This window comes from Cannabis sativa, chromosome 3 (assembly GCF_029168945.1).
Source record: "Cannabis sativa cultivar Pink pepper isolate KNU-18-1 chromosome 3, ASM2916894v1, whole genome shotgun sequence".
Classification (NCBI taxonomy): domain Eukaryota; kingdom Viridiplantae; phylum Streptophyta; class Magnoliopsida; order Rosales; family Cannabaceae; genus Cannabis; species Cannabis sativa.
Genome location: NC_083603.1, coordinates 44,810,647 through 44,821,095, shown reverse-complemented (window position 1 = coordinate 44,821,095; position 10,449 = coordinate 44,810,647). Strand labels below are relative to the sequence as shown.

Here is a 10,449-nt window from a genome sequence, read left to right as displayed (position 1 = left end):
AAAAAAAAACAGAAAAACGCCGTTGCCGGGGATCGAACCCGGGTCACCCGCGTGACAGGCGGGAATACTTACCACTATACTACAACGACTTTGTTGAAAGTTAATTTATATTATTAAATTAAATAGATTAAATTTGATCAAAAATATGGTCAATAAATGCAGCTGGAAATAGATAATTGCGTGTTAAAAAAATTACGGATATAAATTTGATTGACAACTACCATAGTGGCGTAGTAAGTGAAATTAAACATGCAATGAAGTTAGAAGTTGGCATTTACTGATTGGCCATTTAATATAAGGATCGAAATAAAATAAAGAAGGCCACTAGAGTAGCCATACTGGTGTTTACATTAATTTTCATTGGCAAATTAATGTAGGCTCACTACTACAAAATAAGCCTTTAGAGTCGCTTTTTTCAGCATAATAATTAATAACCGACGCCATAGGGTTGAAAATTTTTAGAAGAGAATTTGACGCTACTTTTGGCGTCGGTTATTTGGAAATAACCGACGCCAAAAGGGTTTATAACCCTAGCTCATCACTTCGTCTTCCTCATTCAACCAGCCAGCCCAGAAATCCCCAAATCAGAGAAACCCCAAACCCTCTCCGCCAACCACCACGAAAAATCACCCCCATTTCACCATTTTTTCACCATTTTAGCTCATTTTTGTTTCTAAATCTTCTATTTTTCATACTTAAAACTATATACCTGAAAAGATCACATTTTTCCTTATTTTTTAGGGTAAACCGAAGGTAGAGGTAGTGGTTGTGGTGGTTATACCTCCGGCCACCGTTTTTAGAGGAGAAAACATTGTATCTCAACGTCTATTAAGGTATAAATCTGATTTCTACTAATTTTAGTAATGTACATTGCTTTATTTTTTATTTTATAAATTTTTTAGGGTTTTTCTATATTATCAAATATGTATTATGTTGTATTGAATATGTATTGTGTGTATATATATTGTGAATGAGAAATGTATTGTGTGTATATATATTGTGAATGAAAAATGTGATATAGGAGAGTATATATGTATGTATTTTGTGTTGTATTGAATATGTATTGTGTGTATATATATTGTGAATGAGAAATGTGATATAGGAGAGTATTTTATATATTGTATATGTATATATTTAGTATTTTAAAGTTTAAACTAATACTTTTGTTAATTAAATATTGTGATGAGAATGAGATAGGAGAGTATTAAAATAAAAGTTTAGAAATTAATTTCTATAAAATTAGTTTAGAAACAAAAATTTAGAAATTAACTATATTTTGTATTAATTTTTTTTTTCTATTTTCAATTTTATTCATGTGTTTTTATTTTTTTTAGTAACTAGTAAATAGTTAGTTACAACTATTTAGCAAGTTACTAATTTTCATTCATATTCATGTATTTTTATTACTAACTAGTTACTCATAATTTATATAAGTAGTAAGTAGCTAAATAAAAAAATTGGTAATTTTGTAGTATTTCTTTACGTTGTAGGTTGTGAGGTCAATTTGCAAGGATCCGACTTATTTGGTGTTGATCGGTTTCAAGGTAGCTCTAGGTATACATTTACTAACTTTTATTATAATAATTATGAATGCTTAGTAGAGTTTGAATATCTTAAATATTCATCCGTAGTGAAGTAGGTTCTGTGAATACATATACTGCAGTCGGATGGGTGGTAAACTTTTATATTGCTAAATGTTGTTGTGATTATTTTATATTGTTTTGAATTGTGTTTTGTTGTTATTAATAGGTTTGAATTTTTTGGAAATGTTCAATTATAACCGTTATGCTGCCGAAATTTCAGTAGAATTAGGATAATATTTCATTTTTTTTTTCTATTAAACTTGGTTGTTAGGATTTTATCGGAAGTCACTTTATCAGAAGTCAAGTACATAATTTTTAGTATAAGGTATGCTTTCTTTAACTTACTTTTATAAGAATGTTTTTTTTATATATATTTAGATAATTCTTAAATACTTAGAGTAATTTTAGAATAATATTGATGTAATACATATCTATTTCTATATAAAGTGTGCCTATATAACTAAAATTATTGGTTTTTGAGAAATTTATGGGTGACTTTCAATTTTTATTTAATAAAATAATTAAATATTATTTATATATAATAAAATAATAATAAAACAAATCAAAACCCATTTATGCTAGGTTAGATCTCCAATTTATTTAAGTTTAAAAAAAATCTGTCAACATATCTAGGCAAAAAATAAGTATTCAACAGGAAAATATCAAAATAGCACCATCAAAATCGATTTCTGAAATGGAGTTGTTTTTCATCTGAAGAAAAGAACATAGAGAAAGAGAGAGGAAGTCGATACAACAATCTCGAGGTAAATCTTCAAAACTTTCAACTGATTTCTTCTTTTACTATTCTCCAATTCCATGATCCGCTAAACCCAAAGACGTTATTGTTCTTCCCAAAATTCATAGCAAACCCTAAATTCTTTCTCTACCCTAACCCACTTCACCGCTTCTCTACTCTCTCTCTCCCCTTCGTCGTTGCGCTGTCAGGTATCTCACTCATATTATTTTTCTATTTCTATAAGTTGATTGGAAATTGATAAATCTAATAATGAGCTTAGATCGTTGCAACTAAAAATGAAATCTTGATTATCATTCTCTATACTGTAATGTACGTGAAATTAATAAATCTAATACTGAGCTTAGATTCTTGCAACTCATTCAGTAAGTGATCTAATGCGTGAAATTTACCTAAACTCATCCAGTCAACATTCTATAGCAAGAGATGCAGAGGCAGCTCAATTGCTGTTAGTTGGCTCAACCCCAAATTACAGAAACACTCTTTTTGATCAATGTAAGTGATCTTGCCGATCTTTGAACATTTTTAAATTATACATGCGACATGATTGTAAATCTTCAAATTTTTTTGGTTATTTCTTTCAGTGATCCAAGATCAAAGAGACAACTCCTTTTCAAAAGTTTTGGGGCAAAATTATGGGAAACCATCTAAAGACAGTAAGCTATCACTGCTATTTCTTTTTATTAAAAAAATCTTTTATGCAGTTTGCAATAACTGCTACAACTTTTCGTTAAAACAATGTCATTAGTCTTGAAACTTTGCACAGTTTGACATATAAATTTCAACAATATACTTCATTGCATTATGACTTTATTCTATTCAAGATATAAAAAATTATAAAAATGAGTTATGTGTGTATGCATATAGGCAGGATTTAATAGTTAGTTGTTCAAGGTTATTTGTGTTTTCTCTCTGATTTTAATGGTGAAATCTTGCTTTGTTTTGTCTGGGGGACTGTTTACTGCTGTAGCAATACACACTAACATAAAGAATCTTTTTGTGTAGTACGATTTATGGTACTATTTCTGCATTGGCTGGTTGGAAGGGTGTAAAATATGGGTGACGATGTTGTTATTATTATTTTCATTAGTGACCATAAAGTGGTGAAAATAGTCATAGTTCTAGCTAAATACTCAATCTTGATGTCATAAGTGGTATAAGACAGTGTTAATTTGCTATTATGAGCAAACTATTGATACAATATTGTATATGAATAGAAAGAGGTGTTTTTCTCTAGCTTTTTTTAATTAATTCGAGTCGCTGATCCATTAGCACAATACTTTTTTAGACATTCATATCTTAAGGGCTTAAAGTATGAATTGCGTTACATAATAAAGTAAAATTCGGATATCAAGATCACAAAAGAATAGGTAGTTTTTGCTTTGCTGTGACTATTGGCGATTAGACAATGATTTTTATGTATAAGTACTAAAAGTTTTATGTGTTTAATGCTATACTTTCTATGTCATAATATGTTTGTCATTGTAATATTTAGATGAGTAATTGGTTATTTCATATATTTTTTTTCTTTATTTGAATGCTATTATCCAATAGGATAATATTTTTCGTGAAATACAGACTATGATACTGGTGCACCATCCTAATGTAAAGTCTCACTGCTCTTTTGTGAATGGTCAATTTCTTTGGGTAGTCATGCCTTTTATGGCCAGAGGATCTTGTCTTCACATATTGAAAGTTGCACACCCAAATGGTTTTGATGAAGTGGTTATAGTATATACATCTTCATGGCCACATGCATAGAGATGTCAAAGTTAGTTCCTTATTATTATTCCTCATTGGTCATTGTTCATGTTTTTGTCACAATTCATTGTTAGCTTTTTTTCAAATTTTCTTTTGTTGCATCAAATGCATATAATCCAACGCTCATTATTATTTTGATATACATGATTTTGTAGGCTGGGAACATTCTGGTTGGTGCAGTACATAGTGCATTTAAGCATGGGGATTTTGGTGTTTCTACTTGCCTTTATGATTCAGGGGATTTTCCTCAATTATTAATTGTATCACTAAAGTAGATTATACCTAGCATAAAATGTAGTATACGTGCCTCGCACGTAATTTTTTACTAGTGATAGATATAGTAGGCTAAAAAAAAAAGATATACAAAAAATGGTCTAATGAGATTTGAACTTGTGACCAAAAAGATAAATTGATAAGTCTTTACCAATATACCAAAACACAATCTTTATATAAATTAACTACAATGATTTCATTTAAATATTAGAAGAGATATAAAAGAATTTTATTTAACATTGATTCTAATACTTAATATTAGAATTTTATTAGTTTATTTAAGTAAAATAGCAAAATAAAACACAAAAAGTTAGGTGAAAGAGGTGCATAACATGATTTTAGTATACAAAAGATCGTTTTTTAGACAAAATAGTTGGCCAAACCGCCATAGGCTGTTTGGGATGCGTAGAACGCGAAAAAATACCCAAGTTAAAAAAAAATAATCATCTCAAATGGATAATCGGATCAAAAGTTATTAATATTCAAAGTTTTCAAAAAAATTCATGCAAAGTTTAGCCCTTTCTCTAATTTTTTCTATTTATTTTGGTCCATAAATTATTGTTTTATTTTATTGGTCTTGAAAATTTTAAATATATAAAAATATGAAATTACATAAAAATTAAAAAATATTACACATTATTTATTATTTAATATACTAATTATTATACAAAATATAACTTAAAAAATTATAAAAAATATACTAATATACTACAAAAATACAAACACATAATGTCAAATATAAAATATTAATAAAAAGATAGCTAATATACAAACACTTAGATTAATGTAAATGTGTATTTATTTAACTTTTCAATTTAAATTTTATTTATGGTTATTGTATATAATTTATACTTAATTTAATTATATTAATAATAAAATAATATATATATATAAATTATGCTAAAAGACGAAATTGTAAAACTAGTAAATACCAAGACCCTATGGCGTCGGTTTTTTCATAACAAATATAATGCCTACCAATAATTTAATAACAAAATATAAGTGTAAGTTTCCAACCTAGAAACAAAATAATAAAAAAGTAACTTGAAAAAAAATTCTAATAACATAATGAAACTATTTTTTTTTATTCTTTTAATGAAATTAATAGTTTCTTTCAATGTTGATAAAACTGATTTTTAAAGTTTATATTATCTTTAGATTATAATTTTTTATGTTGTTTTTTTCTTCAGGATGATGTTGATGAAACTGGTTTTTTTTTTTTCTGCTGCTTTTAATGAAATAATTAGTTTTTAACAAAAAAACAAAGAAAAAAAATAGTAGTTTAAATAAAAAAAAACCAAGTTTAATTTTTGTAAAAAAAATAATATCTATAGTTGAGATCATTTTTTATTTATTTTAGTATTTTATTTTTTTAAAAAAGAAAAAATAAATAAAAAGAAACATAAATTTAAAGTTTTTTATGGCATTCCTCAAGACTTTTTCTCATATTTGTAAGTTTTTTAAATAAATACCATATTTAGTGTAATTAAGTTTTTATGCCATATATATCAAAACTTATCTTTATTTTTCCATATTTTTGTAAATAGCCCAAATATCAATGAGACACTGTCCCATCTACCAAAGCCCAGGACCAAGTCCAAGGCTAGGCCCAAACTCAAGCCCAAGCCCAAGCCCAATTGGATCCGCTGTGTTTTACAATACAAGTCCCCTTGGTTATCGTAATTGCTTTCTACTTCGAATTGTGCGATTCAAAAATTAAAAGCACGGTCATTACAGCGGGAGATCAAAACGGTGATTGTCTCTACGTCGGAGTTCAGAGCCGGCCGGAATCTTCACCGGCTGAGATTCCAGAAAAATATCAGTGAATAAAGCTAACCCAAAACTTAATTTAATTCTCAATTTTACATTTTTTAATTCATCCCCCTGTTTTCCACCTGAAAGAATTTTCGATTTTGATCTGTTTGGCCACTAAGAAAGACTTGGGGGAGCAAGTAGTTTTGGGAAAATATTTATAATTCTTTTTTCAATTCCTCTTTTTCTTTTTAACCCATTATGGATATCTTCTGGGAGGAGGGGGTCTTGATTTTTCATGAGAACAATTGTTGCCAGAACTATTTTTTTTTTGACTTCGTTTGATTGTGTTGGTTGTGGTAGTTAATTGTTTCAAATCTATGAACTGATGATGTATCTTTTGAATTCAAAGAACGTTGCTTTCTTGGATTTGATTAGAGATTGGGATTATTTTATGCATCTCTTATTTGATACTTCTTTCTGTAATAATAAAGATATATTGGATTTTTCATATAGGTTATGACGTCTGAACTCATGGCTATAGAAAACGAGCCACAGCCAATTAATGCTGGTCTTCCAAGAAAGCCTCGAATTTTACTGGCTGCTAGTGGAAGCGTTGCAGCCATGAAGTTTGCTAACCTGTGCCGTACATTTGCAGAATGGGCAGAAATAAAAGCTGTGGCAACAAAAGCATCTTTACACTTCATTGATAAAGCTTCACTTCCCAATGGTTTAGTGTTGTACACTGATGAAGATGAATGGTCCAGTTGGAAACAAATTGGAGATAGTGTTCTCCACATTGAGCTCCGTCGTTGGGCTGATATCATGGTTATTGCCCCTTTATCAGCAAATACACTAGCCAAGGTAACCAATGGCAATCGGTAAAAGTTTATTAATTAGTTCAGTCTAAATATATTTTGAAATTCATAGTAATACTCTCTTATACTCTGGCTTTTTTTACTCAGAAATATATGTTGGTTGTTCAAAATGGGGCTTTCTTGTGATGTTCAAGGTTTAATACCAAGGAAAAGAGTGTGACAGGAAAAGGGTTTATCGATTTGTTTCATGCATATGATAAAGTAAATTTCATGTGGGTGAATTTGAGTTCTCTCCTGGCATAGAAAATTAGTTGGGCAAGTTACTTGGTCATTTTTCTTGGCATTACAAGGCTTAGTGTCCAATATTGATCAAAAAACTAATATTGCATTTTTTGTAGTTTGTTTCTGTCCTAGCTGCAGAGATGATATGGAAACATGTTCTTTAATCAGTTTTGAGTTATAACTTGTGCATTTCAACTGCATTTATACAGTTTATACTGAATTACCTTATACTAGTTTGTGAGCATATTTTTATTAATCTAACTTCTTTTATGATTTTTGAGTTTTTAATTAAACTCTCACATTCCATATTCTTATTATGGTAGATTGCTGGGGGACTATGCGACAACTTACTGACTTGCGTTGTGCGGGCATGGGACTACAAGAAGCCCATTTTTATTGCACCAGCCATGAACACATTGATGTGGACCAACACTTTTACAGAACGACATCTCATGGCGCTTGACGAGCTTGGAATTACTCTCATTCGTCCTGTCAGTAAGAGATTAGCATGTGGGGATCATGGAAACGGAGCAATGGCTGAACCGTCTTTAATATACTCGACTGTTAGACTCTTTGCAGAGTCACGGAATCAACCTGGTAGCAGTAATAGGCAGCAAGTACCATCATGAGCTTGTTATTTGTACTTATTTTCCTTTTTTTTTTTTTTAAATTAATCAAGTGAAGTTCTAAGGCTTGTTCTCTTTCCCTTTGTTTTACATTATTCGAATTCTGTATGGGTCTGTAAAAGAACACAACCCATTTATGGATCATATATATTTATATATGTATTACCCTTGCAATTTATGCTTTATGAACTTCATTTGAAGTATTGTTTGTGTATATGATTCTTTTAAATATTTGAACGTGCTATCAGTGTACCTACTATGGATAGCTCTCCCACAACGAAGTTCGTTATAGATTTTTCATGAGACCTTTGCTTCTAAAAACTTCTTGTATTTCAAAGATTGTAAGATTTGGAGGACTGCTAGCAAAACTAGGAAGCCATTATTGGCTTCTTAAAAATAAGCTTATGCTTCTTATGAATAATTTTAGGCATATATGTGAGTTCAAAGATGTTCCTTTCTCGAATTTGATTAGATATTGGAACTATTTTATGTAACTTTTATTTGATTTCTTCCTGTAATATTTTGCTTACTATGATGGTGGTTTGATGCCACACTTGTATTTATTAAGATTCATGTAACAATACAAGATTGGTTGTTCTGTTTCAAAAACAAAAAATTAAGATATATTGGATTTTTCATATAGGTTATGGCATCAATATCTGTTGCTACAGTAGGGGAGCCACTGCCGGTTACTGGTCCAAGAAGGTCTCGGGTTTTACTGGCTGCGAGTGGAAGTGTTGCAGCCATGCAGTTTGGTGCTCTATGCCATTACTTTGTAGAATGGGCAGATGTAGCAGCAGTGGTTACAGCAGCGGCTTTACGCTTCATTGATAAAGATTCACTTCCCATGAATATGGTGCTATACACTGATCAGTATGAACAGACCATGTGGAAAAAATTGGGCGATAGCGTTCTCCACATTGAGCTTAGTCGGTGGGCTGATGTCCTGGTCATTGCCCCAGCATCAGCAAATACACTAGGCAAGGTAACAAATGACAATCAGTAAAGATGCAGTTAGTTCAATCTTAATATGTTTTGAAGTTTATAGTAGCATTCTCTTATACTTTGACATTATTTTACTAGCAATTAGCTCTGAAATGTATGTTGCTTGCTCAAATTGTGGCTTTTATATGTTCAAATTTTCTAGTACCAAGGAAAAGACAGTGACAGAAAAAGGGTTTATCAATTTTGTTTCAAGCTGTTTCATGCATATGGCTGAATAAATTTCATGTGGGGTATTTGAGTTATCTTTTGGCATAGCAAATTTTCTAGATGATGATGATCAAGTTGGCAATTTGCTTGGCCATTTTCCTTGGCATTGCAAAGGCTAAGCATTAGGCGCTTTGCATTTTAAGTAGCTTGTGTCTATCCTAGTTGCAGAGATAAGATTGAGAAATATTAGTATCAGTTTTGAGTTATAACTTGTGATCATGTCTTTATTTATATTTCTTTTATTATTTTAGTGTTTCTAATTATACTCACATTCCATATCCTTACATGGTAGATTTCTATGGGACTATGTGACAACCTACTGACTTGCATTGTGCGGGCATGGGACTACAAGAAAGGACTTTTTGTTGCACCAGCCATGGACACCTTGATGTGGACGAATTCTTTCATGGAAAAACATTTAACCGATGTTGACGACCTTGGAATAGTTCTTATTCCTCCTGACACAGAGAGGTCAGTATGTGGTGAACGTGGAAAGGGAGCAATGGCCGAGCCTTCTGATATCGACACCGCTATTAGAGTCTTTTTGGAGCCACCGAGTTCTGATTCGGGTAGCAGTAATGGGATGGAAGAACAATCGTGAGCTTTTTCATTGGAAGGAACTAACACCAGAGTTTAAATTTGTGCATACAGCATTCATTTCATAATTGCTTTTGAGGGCTAAAGCCTTTGATATATTGGATTTGGGTGTATATGGGTTCTGATGATTAGGCTAATTATACGTCTAGAAGTAGTTTAGGATTACCTGTTTTGACTGTGTACATATGCAACATTCAGAATTGTTTGGTGCATACATGGGGACTTGCTTTAGGTATGTTGACAAGGCTAACTGTACGTCTAGTTGTAGTTTTAGGATTACAATTTTTGTGACCTTATTCTTTCAATAATTCAATATAAATTGCTTCTTTCAAGTTTTTGTTTTACCTTTTACCTGATCATGTTCAAGTATAATGGTTTTTCAAAACATATATTTGTACTAGAAGAAAGTTGCGTGCAAGGCACGTATGCATAGTTTTATGTTAGTCGCTATATATGTAACTGTAAAAATTGTAAAAAAGAAAACTAAAGATCACGATAATAGTTCGTGACCTCTTTTTTATTGAATTAATCTTTGCCCCCTAACTAAGTCATATATGAAATTGTTAATATTCATTTGACTACTCAAAGGGGCAGCAAATTCCCATCTTTCTCAATTGTATCCAAGTTAAATGTGCAAAATTCAGTCTAAATTATCATTTGAAGTAACATAATTTCTAGCTAAAATCCACTGAAAAATCATAAATAATATAGAAAAAAAAAATCCAGATTAAATAGTGTGTTTAGTGCTAGTTATACCTCAAGAAAAATAAAATTAAGAAGAATGAGCTCTC

At 30.7% G+C, this 10,449-nt stretch overlaps 1 protein-coding gene and 1 non-coding gene across 4 annotated transcripts; one reads left to right on the top strand and one right to left on the bottom strand.

Moving 5' to 3' along the window:
• Positions 1 to 17: 17 nt before the first annotated feature.
• Positions 18 to 89, bottom strand: TRNAD-GUC (transfer RNA aspartic acid (anticodon GUC)). Its single transcript has one exon. It is a non-coding gene; the product is annotated as a tRNA-Asp (tRNA).
• A 2,100-nt stretch (positions 90 to 2,189) lies between these two features.
• LOC115708853 (probable phosphopantothenoylcysteine decarboxylase) lies at positions 2,190 to 9,990 on the top strand. 3 transcript variants are annotated; one of them, XM_061111243.1, is made up of 7 exons: positions 2,190 to 2,347; positions 2,744 to 2,832; positions 2,922 to 2,993; positions 6,640 to 6,987; positions 7,547 to 7,826; positions 8,524 to 8,834; positions 9,354 to 9,990. In XM_061111243.1, the coding sequence occupies exons 3-7, from the start codon at positions 2,973 to 2,975 to the stop codon at positions 9,660 to 9,662; spliced, it is 1,269 nt and encodes a 422-aa protein (XP_060967226.1). In that variant the 5' UTR covers positions 2,190 to 2,347; positions 2,744 to 2,832; positions 2,922 to 2,972; the 3' UTR covers positions 9,663 to 9,990. The 3 variants fall into 3 exon arrangements, with proteins under 3 accessions (XP_060967226.1, XP_060967224.1, XP_060967225.1); XM_061111241.1 differs by lacking the exons at positions 2,190 to 2,347; positions 8,524 to 8,834; positions 9,354 to 9,990 and adding an exon at positions 2,369 to 2,528 and having other exon boundaries at positions 7,547 to 8,052; XM_061111242.1 differs by lacking the exons at positions 2,190 to 2,347; positions 2,744 to 2,832; positions 2,922 to 2,993; positions 8,524 to 8,834; positions 9,354 to 9,990 and adding an exon at positions 6,035 to 6,193 and having other exon boundaries at positions 7,547 to 8,052.
• The last annotated feature ends 459 nt before the right edge of the window (positions 9,991 to 10,449 follow it).